The following is a 14,069-nucleotide window of genomic DNA, read 5'->3' as shown; positions in this document are numbered from 1 at the left end:
AGATTAAATAAATAAACAATGTATTATTTACGCTGTTTTAACTAAGTTTGGCAGGTTGCCCTGCTAGTTTTGTTAAGTGTTTCAGTTTTTCATTTCCCGAGGCTGATAGGATAAACTGTTCAAAATGAAATAAAATAAAATGAATAAAATAAAAACATTTTTTAAACAGGGTGTAAGCTTTAAGCATCAGCACATATTAACGTGTGGCCATTTTCTAATGTAGCTTTAAAAAAAAATATATATATATATATATATATTTTTTTTTAAATATAAATCACAGGTTATAGCGGCAGGCTTCGCCTCCATACGTGAAACGCTGTCGGTGCCGCTATAATAGGCTCAAGCTGTTGCTTTGATTTATTATCCTTCCCTTTAGTCTCCAGTTTGTGAGATATTGGACGAAGGTAATTAATTTGGGAAATAAACAAAAATACTAATACTTAACAGCATTTCGGTTTAATGGACTTAATATTCAGTCCACTTGTGATTGACTATATCCTTTAGTCAAGTTTAAAGCATTATCCTTATAATTAAGGATAATGCTTAATGCATGTGACCGGGTAATCCCGGTCACATGCAGGTGCGGGGTTACCTGATGGCTTTTAACGACTTTGAGAAGACTTCAGCCAATCAGAGCCCTGCGCATTTGTAACTTTATCTAAAGGACAGATTTTGCCACTTTGAAGGTGGGCGTAACCCGCTGCACCAAGTAGCCTCAGCTGTTTATTAAAAACCTTTGACATAATTACCTGTGAGCTTTGAAGGGACCCGTGGAAGGGTAGAAGTGCCTGAACAGGGGAGTCTGGGTAATACATTGTTAACAGTTATTTAGCGCCTGCTAATGGGCACGTGGAACACTGCCAGGCATTTTATGGCGGAAGTGGCATGAGAGCAGGGAAGGTGTGTGAGTTTCTTTCTGTGTGCGTGTGGGGAGAGACCTCCGTACAAGGCAGCGGTAACGCAGTGCGTTTTATAAGCTTCGGGAGTGATAGCTTTCCACAGTTTTGTAATGTGTCACACTGATCTTTCCAGAGGACATGGGTTTTAGTGCTACAGCTGATCTGAGCAAAACGACAGACATCACACAGATGCAGTGGTGTACACAAAGATGGATGTAGTTATACGGGGAGAAGTGCAACATTCATCTTCAGCCATCTGTTTCCCTCCAGAATCGAGGGTCCCTGCTACACATCCGGCATGTCCTGGGGAGGCAGACCCTAGTCCGAGAACTGCTGGATCCTCTGCATGGCTCCACTAAGAACAGCCATGACTTGAACTCCGTGCCTATCTGCAGTTGAAGCAACACTGCAAAGTAAACGACCGGGGCCCCTCCGAGCGTATCCTGCTTATGCTGGCCCAGAATCACTCGTCATCCAAGTGAAGTGACCCCCGCGTTCTTTCATAAAGTTAACCTTCCATTCAAAATGTGGTATTTACTGACACACTTGATAGAAGTTGACGGATCTATGACATTTATTGATTTTCTTTTTACGAGCCGGTTCTGGTCTCGACGCCGTTTATTCAGGCCTCTGTGCGCCTCGGATGCTATTATAGTTGAACTCCTGCTCTGGCTGCAATAGCTTGTCTCATTTGCACAAGCGCAACAGACACACAAAGACAGAAAGAGAGAGAGACAGATGGCTCTGTGCACCTCTGAGTTACAGCCCGAAGCAGCGGGAGTCATCCTCTTATTCAGAGATAAAAAATGCTTTGCTCAGCTTACTAGGCTGCTGCTACACACATCACATTATTGTTTTCATGCTATCAAACTGAAACTTATTTGGTATAATTATCTCACTGTCTACAGATAAAACAAAAGAAGAGGGTTCAACATAAGAATTTACTATTGTAATTAAGAAAAAAAGGAGTGTTTAGAGTAGGGAGGTGAGAGGAAGCAAAACTGGAACAACGATAAAAAATTGTAACTAAACTTGCAACTAGTCTGAAGTCTGTCCATGATGAACAAATTTAAAGTAATTTACATCAAATCCTGAAGGACATCTACCCGTTTAAACCTCTTCATGCGTATTTTTTAGACACAAGCTGACACTCACAGGTGGTTTGCTGACCTGGTTTGCCCTTCTTTAGATGAATTACGACTCATTGCTAGCTTTTGTCATCATTTCTAGCTGATGATGGTAAATACTGTCTCGATGGATTGAGAACAGAAGACTGCAGCCTCATGATAGGCTGGAACGGGCAGAGGACAAAGCCTTAAAACTATTCTGTTGGTGCCATTATGATGCCGTTAGACAAATTGATGGTGTTGTGGCGTTTAAACCACGTTGTGAACATGCATTTCAGAGAGACAGATAGGAGGGATATTTTGATATTATTATCAGCTAAGTTTGTTTGAGGAATGTCATACCAGGGATCACCGCTTTATAAAAGAGCGTCAGTGAGTGATTTATCCAATGAGAGCACATTTGATGTGTCATTACTTCTCAAGATTAGGGACAGGGTTTTGTTTTTGTTTTGTTTTTTACTTTAGGGATGTTAGCCTTTTGCATCTTGGGTTTATACTTTAAACTGTGGAAGCTAAACGAAGGAGTTTAACAATGAAAACGGTCCTTCCTGATTGTCTGTTGAGCGCTTTATGTAGCGGTGCTGTAAGTAATTGTCTCTGAGCTCAAGGGAGGTCAACAGAGGTCAACAGCTCCACAGGATTGGCTCCAGTCGTATTTATCCAAGTCAGCAGGAGACGCAGTTATACATGTTTCTCGGGCTGATCTAAGGTCTGTTAATTACAAAGCATAGTCATAATTTGTGGAAGTAAACAGTTCATTTTCTGGCACTGAACACACTGTTAAACAAGCATCTCTCGTATCCAAAAGACAACCTGGTCCGATTCCACAGCGATGCACCAGTGATCTGCGTTTCATCACCTCATAGCCTTCATGTGCAGTGATTAATGCCCTACCGCTTGAAGATATTTGAACTTGGCAGGTTTTGTTGACCCCATCTTGCGGCCTCGAGGAAGACGCCAAACCCTTACCTGTCCAATCAATTTTAAGATGCAAATGTAATGTTTTTAATGCCGTTCGAAAGCGGCCAAACAGCTCGTCTCATTACCTCACTGGCTTCTTTTTTTTGCTCCCTTCAAAGACAGACAGACGGAGGAGGGGGAGGGTGGGAGGCGCAGTTGGGATGGAGAGAGAACAAGCGAGCAGGTGCTGTTTTTATGGTTTTTCTTCATCCAGCGAAGAAGAGGTGAAAACTTTTCTCCTCTTGTAACCCGCAAAACCACGTGAACATCTGAGCGGTGTGTGTGTGCGTGTGTGTGTGTTTGTATGGGTGTGCATGAGATCATAAGAAGGAAGGATTGTATGTAGTGGTTTGATTACCCTACTTGTTTCCTGTTACATAATTTTGAAATATATAACTTTATGTGTGTGTGTGTGCATATATAGATAGTCTATCATCGTGTGCAATCACCACTACAGCTTCCTGCGATCAGATTGCATAATAAGCTGCTAAAAAGCACACAGATTAGAACTATGGTTAATTAAACTCAAAATACTCGGGTTTTCTTTTTTGGAAGCTCCTTTCTCACTCACGCACTCACACACATCAACACACACACTCTGCTAACGAATGCAAAGCTCATCATAGAAACACCGCAATTTGAAAATAACAACAATCATAAAAAACCATACAAACATCTGCAGCTCGTAACTAGCGTCTCAGGCCAAACCCAGCACACGTGCCTCTTAAAACTGGAGAACAACGGTTATTTTCATCTCTTAGATGTTGGAGTTTTATTTCTTTTCTCTTTCTCTGGCTCAACTGGAACCATTTAAGCATTTTTTTTAATCAAAGAGCAAAGTTGTTAAAATTGAGGATTGGCGGCGAAGGCGTCCGTTAAGCCTGCCTCTCCTCCCCGCCTGCGCTCGGCGCTCAGGCCAGCACTAACTAGCATTTAGCGCAAATGTAAGGAACGCTGTTTTATTACTGTATTTAAGGAATGTCTCCATTATAGCGCACAGAAAGCATATATATGTATATACGGGATTTTATTACCTTGTTATGAATAAGCGTTTCAGTGTTTTCGGTGTTTTTCGCCTGGTGCCTGGTGCTTACTATTTTTAAGCATTTCTGAGGCTTTGAATTACACAATTTTAGCTGGAGAGAGAAAGAACAATTTCTAAAGGAAATTCAAGACATCAAAAGGTCTAAGGAACTTTTATCCACATCAGTTTAATAACACCCCCCCCCCCACACACACACACACACACACACACACACACACATAAATGTCTCTAACATCCATTTTTGCTCAATATGAAACAACAGAAGCAATTTCTTGGTTGTCAGCTGCAGGTTAATACATTTCACTGCTTACTTTTGTTTGGTGTAAGAAAAATCTGTTTTCTGTTTTTTCCAGGCGCAGAGTGAGTCTCAGTCAGTTGAGGCTGTGTGTATACGCTACCCATAATGCATAGAGTGAAAAGTGATGCAAACAAAAATGGTATCAGCTTTATCCTTGTTTGCATCCCAGTAAATGCACGATAAAAGAAAAACAGTAAAAACTGGATTGAATTCTAAAAAAGAGGGGCAGATATTTTATTGTTAATTTTTTCCTTTTGAACACTTCTCAGAAGATGTACATCTCCACTACAAACTGAACTGAAGAGCATTTTTAAAATATGCAAACTTTATCAAATGTCACAAGTTAAAGCCCTTTGTTTGTTTGTTTATTTGGCTTGTTGACAGAGGGCTTTAGTTTGTGACTGTACCTGTCACTTCATGTACCGCAGGACCTTTTACTGATAGTGACCAATAATATCCGACAGTAGATTTTGGCCATGCAAAGCATTCACCTTCACGCATGAGTACATAGAAACGTATGCTTTTATATACAGTATGTGCTGGGTTCGTAGCCGTGTGTCTGCAGTGACACAGCCTCGGGGAGAAATGTGTTTTTGATATAGAGTCTCTTCCTCTCCCTGCATGCGTCTAATACGCTCCCTCTTCCCAGGATAACAGGGTCACAGCATGGAGACCTCAACGACTCCACACCTGGAATAACACCACCCAGAATATCCGCTCTGCCCGTGAGCTTGTGTGTGTGTGCTTGTGTGTGCGCGCTTGTGTGTTTAAGGGAGATCGAAAAAAGGGAAGAGAGTGAAGGAGGCTTTATGAATGACAGAAGGGAGGTGGTCGTGCGGTGCTTTCAAGTCATCTGTCTCACTAATTTCTTTTTCCTTCTCTCTCCGTCTCTCTCTTTGACACATACTCAGACACAAAAAGAGCTCTGGTGTTTTTTTGTGATGGTCTGTTTTGCAGCAGAGGAAATATGAAACACCCCGAGGCATTTGTCAGTGGTCAGTTGCATGTTCTTGTGTGTATGTGTGTGTGTGTTTGAGTGTGTGTTCATGGAGCACGTTTTAAACTCACAAACCCATGTGCGTCACTCTTCCCCCTGACACACTGCTGAGGTCTGATTAATAAAAGATGAGTTTAGGGGAAGTATGACTGTTTTGTTTGCACCCCCCCCCCCCCCCCCCCCACCCACCCCGCTGCAAAAAGAAAAGATGGGATGAAAGATGGAGAGAGAATGAAAGCAGAGTGAGAGAGGGCAGGGTCCACTCTGATCACCCCAGGACCGCACTGTGAATGGGCCGCTGACCCAGAGTGAGGGATGGATGGAGAAAATAGAGGGATGCAGCGAGTACGCGGAGAAAGAGTGGGAATTCATATCTTCACAACAGTTTGATGCCTGCGGTGTGCCTGTGTAACTATAGCTCTTTTTCTTTAAACCAGATCCCTCTTCTCCCCTCTCTACCTCTTTTTTTAAATACCCCTCTCTTTGCCCTCTTCCTGCTGATCTGTGCCAACCACCATGAAACCACCGCCACATTAGAGCCTTTAAAGGGCACTGCCTGGCATCCTGCTCCCACCAAACATATTATAGCCTAGTCGTGCAAACACACACACGTAAGAGTGTGTGTCACATAAAGTTTCTGAATTCACATCTATAGGGTTGCAACGTATATTAAGTGCTGGGGGATATTTTTCATCCCTACAAAACTGCCACGTGTCGTTGTGGCTCCAAATAAACTCCAAAGATGTTGACTGCTGCTAACAGACTGTGGATGGGGAAGGCGGCAAATAAATGGCTCACATATACCGACAGAAAAATGATATTAAAGCTGAAGAATTTACAAGGAATATGGTTTAGACTGATGTTTATAGACTGGAATATTATTATTACATTCCTACTTGTGTAGTTTTATGAAACAGAGCAGAGAACAGGGGCCCGTTCTTCGTACGTCGCTTACTACATCCAAGATCAAATGAAACATCCAAGATCAAATCATCGCGCTAACCGTGAGCTCGCTAATCCGGTTCCCCGAACACACCTGCTGTTGACGATTACTACAGCTGGATGAAGTAATGCGCGATCACTGGGTGCCGTAAAAGGGGCTACGCATCGATAGCAGAAACAGTGATCGGCAAGCCTCTGATTGGTCGGCGAAAATGTCGAAGGAGCGCGCACAGTACTTCACCGCAGCGGAGCAAGAACTCCTGATTGAGGGATTTCAGGAGTACCAGAGTGAAATTAAAACGCAAGGTAACAGTGCGAAGGCTGCAAAAGCAAGGAGAGAGGGCTGGCAGAAAGTTGCTGACAAATTAAACGCGTAAGTAATGCAACATATTACATGGCACCATACCATATCATATTTTATCATATCAAATCATACCACATGATATCCTCTTACACATTAGAGCCACAACCGGACCCACCAGAACATGGGAACAAGTAACGGTGTGTTCACACCGAACGCGATGGACGCGAATAGAGCGTCAGGTTTACATGTAAAGTCAATGGAAAGGCGCGATGACGCGCGATTGCGGGTCCCGCGAAAATTCGGAAGCAGATTTGCGTCGCGAAAACGCCAAAACGCGTGAAACGCGCGTCAGTGTAGCGCGTCTGGCGCGTTTGACGCGCGAATAAAACCACGCGCGTGAGTTTTTGTGTTGCACTTTGTGCATACGCGCGTTTCGCGTCTACCGCTCGAGTTGGAAAAATCTGAACTCCAGCGTCAAATCGCGCCGCGACAACCAATCAGGAGCCTGGTGACGTGGCTGTTACCTAGGTCAAAGGGGCAGATCCAGCCAAAGCCTTTCATACTTCAATGGAGGGGAAGGCTAATCAATGCGGTAGCAAACAACTCGGAGCTGTACAACACCAGCTGCTTTCAGTACCGAGACAGGAATAAAAAGGACCGAGCTTGGAGAAAGATATGTGAAGAGATCGGGCAACCTGGTAAGTTCATTCATTTCTCTTTTGAAAGTTTTCACTGACCCGGGGAAGCCGCACAAAAGCTAGCAAGCCACCGCTATTTTCCCACTGACGTACAAATACCGTTCTGCTTTTATGCATGTTATCATTTAGGAATATATTTTATTGTTTATTAATAAACAGCACACAGTGGTCCCGCTGTTCATCCGTCACTGCTTTGCTTTTTCGCTGATTTTTTATTGCACAGTACAGCATTGCATTCTGCAGCCTGATTGACAAATCTCCTGCGCTTGCCAAATTTATCACGTTTGGTTTTGATAACCATCGCGTCCAATAGAAAAAACAGCACAAAAACACCCATAACTATGAGCCTCATTCGGAAATAGACACCTGCACCGTGAGGGAAAAAGGCGCACGAAAGTGGCGGGCAGATGAAGACAAACCGCGGCATAATAATACTTTTACGTTTTGCAATCTACAAAGGTTTGCACTTTGAGAATCAATTGTGAGAACTGTGACCAGGGGCTAGTTATTCTGAGAACCCCTGCAATAAATGAGGGACCACTGTCTACTCTACGATTATTATATCCAACCTGTTAACATTTAATACTGTATTGATAGAACCAACTGATTCTGCAGCAGAGCATCCCCAGTCCCTGAGCTCCTGCTGCTGCACCCACAGATATGTACAGCAAGCACTGATACCTTTTTAGTCGGTGGGATTCCCTTGTGATCACCTTTACTAAATATCTACAACCAATCTGATTATATCCTGTTATTGTTTTTTTTTTTTTCAATGTTGAAATTAAAATCTAGTAGCAGCCTTCTCATTTCTTTGTGTTTTGTGCTGTTTTACAGGCCCACAGAGGAGGACGGCTCCGAGGCAGATGAGGGACGGGTCCCAGGACGGTCCATCGGCGGTGGAGCTGGCCATCCTGGAGTCCCTGAAGAGGCCACACCAGTCTCCAATGGAGCATTTCCTCCTCAGCCTTGTTCCTGCTCTGGAGAGCAGCTGGTCCTTTTTATTCCTGTCTCTCTGTAAATTCTTATATTTTATATATTTATGTTTAATGTTGTGTGATGTGAGTGTAATGTGTAATGTGTAATGTGTAATGTGTGTAATGTGTAATGTGAGTAATGTGTGTAATGTGAGTGAAATACAAGAACATACTACAGAATGGTAATATCCAACACTCATATTGCTGTCAGTCACTTGAAAAGACACCCCTGAAACAATTCCTGTGTTTGTGTATAACAGCAACCAAGAAAAGGGCAGAGCAACAAAAGACAGGTGGTGGTCCTGCACCCCCTCGTCACACCCCAGCAGAGGAGCTGGCCCTAAGGTTGAATGCCACCAGACCCATTGTTGAGGGCATCCCTGGGGGCAGCTCTTCCGGAGACCAGAAGCCGGGGTGCAGTAGCAGCAGCACCTACATAACTGGTGAATGGGCTCATGATTCCATGTGCACAATGTCAAATATGTGGTTGTTGCCTAAATGAAAATGCTATTCGAACTGTGACATTCATTCATTGGCACTGTGGGTTTTCTCTGTGTGTAGTGTTACATGACACACCATCACTTTTACCTGTTCCCATGGAAGGGGTGACTGGAACATGCACAGTAAGTTGGGAGATATACATATATCTGTCCCCACCCAATTGTACAGACCTATAGGCTGTACCACACCCCTTAGTAACACCATTGTGTTACCATTGCACAGGACAGTGACGCAACCCTGTCAGATGGCTGTGGTGTGGCGGAAGACCCTGTGAGTACATGCATGAATTGGCCTGAAATACCATCTACTTGTGTACTGCCATGTGTGTCTGACTGCAGTATGATTTGCAGGCCAAGAGGCCGGCAGAGAGGCCTGCTGATGCAGAGGTGGGCAGTGTTGTGATCAATTATACTGCCTATATGACATGTATTCCCCGTTAAATGTTGTCACCACAATTGACACAGGGTGACATACGTCTGCTCTACAAGAGAAGTCTCCAGCAAAAAATGGAGTATACTGAGCTGAAGAAACAAAAGCTCCTAGGTGAGATCGAACTACAAGCCCTAATGAGGCATAAACTACAATTGGAAATCGAGGTGCTTCAAAAGGAACTCCAGAGTAAGTAGGAATACATGTTCATACGGAGCACTATTGCTGACCCTGCGTGACGCAGTATACATGCTCTGTTTTCCCAGGCAACTGATGACTGGCCTGTGTGTGGTGGGACAGACAACGATGCTCAAATAAACGTCAATAGAAAATGTGTCATGTCATGTTTTTATTATGCGAAATTGTGTTGCACAATCCTGTCCCGTGCAGCTCTGCCACTAGGTTGGTCCAGGTGCACTGGCTGGAGGTCATCATCAGGCTGCACCTCCACCACGGGGGTCCTCTCTCTTCTGATGGTGGCAATGTTGTGCAGTACGGCACATGCAACAATAATGTCACATGCCCTGTCAGGTGCAACCCTCAGGCGTTTTAGACACTGGAATCGTTCCTTCAGTTGCCCAAAGGTCATTTCAATGCGTGCCCTTGTCCTGGCTAGGGCTGCATTGTAGCGGGTTTGTGGCCCAGGGTTGGGGTCAGGGAACGGTGTCATGAAGTACTGCCTGCATGCATAACCTCTATCTCCGAGGAGGATCCCATCGTAGGCCCCTGTGTAATGAAGAAATGCTGTTATGTTAGGCCCGACATGAGTATGTAGCATCAACATAAGCCTCTTTTACTTACCACGCTCAAATGATGTGCATAACCCTGACTCTCTGAAGATCCGTGAGTCATGCACTGATCCGGGCCATTTTGCTTCCACATTTGTGATATGGCACATCGAGTCACACACCATCTGTGGGATTCCATTATGTGTGACCACACTCCTCCCATCGTATATTGCCATCTGGAGTGTTAGTATTGCTCACCTGCACATTTATACTGTGGCCCCCCTTTCGGTTGACAAAGTCCCCTTCAGTGGGGCCTGGGGGGGCCTTGATCGCAATGTGTGTGCAGTCTATGGTGCCAATCACATTCGGGAAGCCTGCGGACGTTGGAGCTACAGTTACCGACATAGGTCATGATTGCATCACATTCACTATCCAATTTACTGTACCTGCAATGGCGAAAAAGCCCTGTTTGACGACCTGTGGTCTTAAGTGGCTTGGAAAAACCACAAACACACCCAGGAAATGCTTGAGTGCCAGGTACACTTTGCGAATGGCCCGGCAGACGGCACTTTTCCCAACGTTCTCTGCGTCTCCACAAGTGTACAGGAACGTGCCACTCGCAAAGTAGCGCAAGGCAATGCACACAGTTTGTGCAGTTGTTAATGCCCGACTACGGTGGGTGGTACTCTTAACATGGGGATCCAGCAAGTTGGTTAGGTAGATGATACCCTCACGGGAAAATCGGTATCTCTCTATGAGCACACTGTCGCGCTGTGCTAAAGGATCCTGTCTATCCCGCAATATACGTTGGATTCTGAACACTCTCCTTATCACTCTTGCACCTTCCGCAATGGGTGGCTCGCGTAGAAACGGACAGGACATGGCTGCGACAAACTTCCCACTTCCACCTTCGCTTTTATAGCCGTGGTCTGTCATCTTGATTACACGACGTAATTTGCTATTCCTCTACTGTGGAATGTGTGTTGCATCTGGCGTGATCACCTACATGCCATAGCGTGATTACTCGTACATTTCCCTTTTTTTAGGGACTGACCTGTATGTATCTGTGTGGAATCAATAAAAGGATCAAGTGCTGCATTATCTTTAGTTACATTGATGTTATTTATTTGTGGTGAAACGGTGGCGGAATGTCGCTGTTGCTTTCGTATGATGACGCGGACATACCTGCGTGGCCGCGATCTAATCCTGTTTACATAAAGTAAACCTGCTCCCGAGCAGGTTTACGCTTACGGCTCTGTTGCTATGACAGCAAGTCCCGGATGAGCTTCGGGGAACCGACTGATCCAGGATCACGCGAAATCGTCAACAATCTAATCCGGCTAACCTACTTAGCGAGGTACGAAGAACGGGCCCCAGGACTGAGCTTTGTTTTGGCGTTCATCCATTCGGCCCTTCGTCATTACTCAATGTTCTGCTTTATCAGTCAGCTGTTTAGTAGCCCATCTGTGAATCTGTGACCCATTTATCATTTATACAGCACAGAAGGTTGTGAGTGGTGGATATAATTCTTCTCACACACCATCTGAGACTCCAACAGCCCGAAGCCCTTTAATTACCCCAGAAAGCTCGACATTTTGACTCAGTTTGAGCTTCGTCTTTCATCTTTCACATGAACTAACCCTCTGAACATTGTCTCGCACCCACACACTTACACAACAAACACAAACACATAAGCCACACATGCCCACGTGAGGATTTTATGATTTGTTAATGAGGCAGTGAGGATGTTGCTCATGACCCGCCAAGTAGGATGCAGCTGGATGGCACTGACCACACCTGCTGACATCACGCTACCATGATGTTTGTTTGTGTGTTGTTTAATTTGACAGAGATGAGATAATGGATCATTGGACGGGTTATTTTTATGTGATCTGGCAAACCTGGGTAGTTAAGTGAGAGTGTTCACTTACCTGTACCCTGTACTCGATATTGGCCTTTAACCTCCATGTGGGGTGAATAAAATCTGAACTTTTTTTTTTTTGCAGTGATAAATAACAACAAAGTTGAGATTTGTCAGCTGCATGTCTGCAATGCACATTTCCCGTTTCCACTAAATGCCAAAGGTGGTCTGTTGGATTGAGATTCAGTGACTGTGGAGGCCATTTGAGGGCAGTTGGTTGTCAGGTTCAAGATGATTTGAGGTTTTTGACATGATGCATTATCCTGGTAGAAGGAGCCGTAAAAGTTTGAGTACACTGTGATCATAAAGGAACAGGCATGGCCAGCAACGATACTCAGTCAAGCTATGGTGTTTAAACTGTGCTCAACTGAAACTAACGGCTCCAAATTGCCAAGAAAATATTCCCCACACAGTCACACCACTAGCAGCTTGAATCATTGGCAGAAGACAGGATGAATCCATGCTTTAATGTGGTCAGCACCAAATTCTGACTCCACTATTGAGACTCATCAGACCATGCAACATCTTTTCAATCTTTTGTTGTCCGTTTTTGGTGAGCCCGTGTGAATTGTAGCCTCGGTTTCCTGTTCTTAGCCGACAGGAGCAGCACCGGTGTTCATCTTCTTGTACATTTTGAGATGCTCTTCTGTATATGTTGATTGTCATGATTGATTGAGTTACTGCTGCCTTCCTAACAGTTTGAAGTAGCCTGGTTATTCTACTCTGTACTCTGGCATTAGCAAGGCGACAACTGCCGCTCACTGAAAATAAACTCTAGAAATAAACTCAAGAAAATATCAGTAGTTGAGCAGTTGGTGTCCATCTGGCACCAACAACCATTCTTCTCCATTCTGATGCTTATTTTGAACTTCAGCAGGTCATTTTAACCATGTCTGCATGCCAAAATATATTTTGTTTCTGCTGTTTGATAATAGCAAACTGGGCAGTTACTGCCCAGTAAAGGTGAGTGTATACTTCATACTCTAAATACAAGGTGCCACATTTCTAATACTGGAAATCTCCACTCTCAGAATTTTCTGTTTCAAAACATAAAAACAACAAAAGAGTAAGCACTGACATTTAAATTTGTAAGTAAACTTCAAGTGTCTATGAAATATATAATGCTATGCAGTGGTCCCTCGCTATAACGCGGTTCACCTTTCGCAGCCGCGCTGTTTCACCGATTTTTTTTGTGCAATTTTGCATGTTTTTTTTAGCGCATTGTGTTCTGTGTCCTGATTGGTTGTAGACCATTGTCAATCAATCTTGTGCCGTGTCTCCTGTACAGTACAGAATGCGTTCAGCTTGTCATATTTACATAAATCTTCAATCATTAGCAGTGTGACTCTGAAGTGCTGTACTGTATGTTTGTAAGTTTTCTCCCCAACAAGCTCAACACTTTCGACGAAACGTTTTGCACCGGCTCCTGCGGGTGTCTTTGGTTTCATTCTATAATACTGGACTTATTTTTCTACGAAGGTTTGACATTTGAGAGCTTTTAAACAAGAGAGAAAAGTGTGAAAATGTTCGTGCCTGTCTGACAAAAGTGTTTACAGTGTGTAGTGGGGGGTTTTACAGCCTTAAAACATCTATAAAATTGTAAAAAATAAAGTTGGTTACTTTGCGGATTTCACCTATCGCTGGTTATTTTTAGAACGCAACTCCCTCGATAAATGAGGGAACACTGTATTCATGATGGAGAGATCTTAAGACCTATAAAGAGACCGAATCTATTTTGCTTGTATATTTGATGGAAAGGCCAGCAGCGCCTGTGTGACAAGTACAAACACACATGCATACGCACATCTTCTACCAAAGAATCCCAAAGCTGCAGCTCAAAAAGAATCTACATCACAGATTCGTAGCCTAAATGTGTCCTGACCGTGTGGTACTATGAAGGCTCAGATTCAGAAAGTTCCTTCCATCAGTGAGCCAAGAAAAAGTGTTTTGGTTAGACAGACGAACAGCAGGCATTACTGTCAGAGAGTATCACTGTCCATGTCTTCTAACTTGGCTATGTAAACAGCATTTATAGGTTTATTAACAACACCCTGTATTACTAGAGGTCACAGGAACAGTTACTGGTGTATGTGACAGTTTGTTTCCCTTTCATAATGGGCTCCGAGTGGGGCAGGTAATTATGACAGGCGGCCTCTTGGGCTGCACATTGATGAATGAGTGTTTACAGTCCTGGGACAAAGTACAACACAAATGTTGGAGCCTCGGAGTATCTGGGCATCTTATTA

At 43.9% G+C, this 14,069-nt stretch overlaps 2 protein-coding genes across 2 annotated transcripts; one reads left to right on the top strand and one right to left on the bottom strand.

The window, feature by feature from the left end:
• Positions 1 to 7,248: 7,248 nt before the first annotated feature.
• Positions 7,249 to 9,541, top strand: LOC308397229 (uncharacterized protein). Its single transcript, XM_080883030.1, has 7 exons — positions 7,249 to 8,284; positions 8,505 to 8,687; positions 8,806 to 8,867; positions 8,968 to 9,015; positions 9,096 to 9,131; positions 9,210 to 9,288; positions 9,441 to 9,541. Exons 1-7 carry the CDS (start codon positions 8,134 to 8,136, stop codon positions 9,446 to 9,448), a joined length of 567 nt encoding a protein of 188 aa, XP_080739156.1. The 5' UTR covers positions 7,249 to 8,133; the 3' UTR covers positions 9,449 to 9,541.
• On the bottom strand, positions 9,527 to 10,838 carry LOC308397228 (putative nuclease HARBI1; the record flags this gene model as incomplete). The annotated part of the gene is made up of 4 exons (XM_080883029.1): positions 9,527 to 9,900; positions 9,976 to 10,087; positions 10,161 to 10,276; positions 10,349 to 10,838. 4 exons carry the CDS (start codon positions 10,836 to 10,838, stop codon positions 9,527 to 9,529), a joined length of 1,092 nt encoding a protein of 363 aa, XP_080739155.1.
• Between the last annotated feature and the right edge of the window lie 3,231 nt (positions 10,839 to 14,069).

This window comes from Rhamphochromis sp. 'chilingali', assembly GCF_963969265.1.
Source record: "Rhamphochromis sp. 'chilingali' genome assembly, chromosome: 5".
Lineage (NCBI taxonomy): Eukaryota > Metazoa > Chordata > Actinopteri > Cichliformes > Cichlidae > Rhamphochromis > Rhamphochromis sp. 'chilingali'.
The sequence above is the reverse complement of the archived record's forward strand: the minus strand, read 5'-3'. Positions and strand labels throughout refer to the sequence as shown.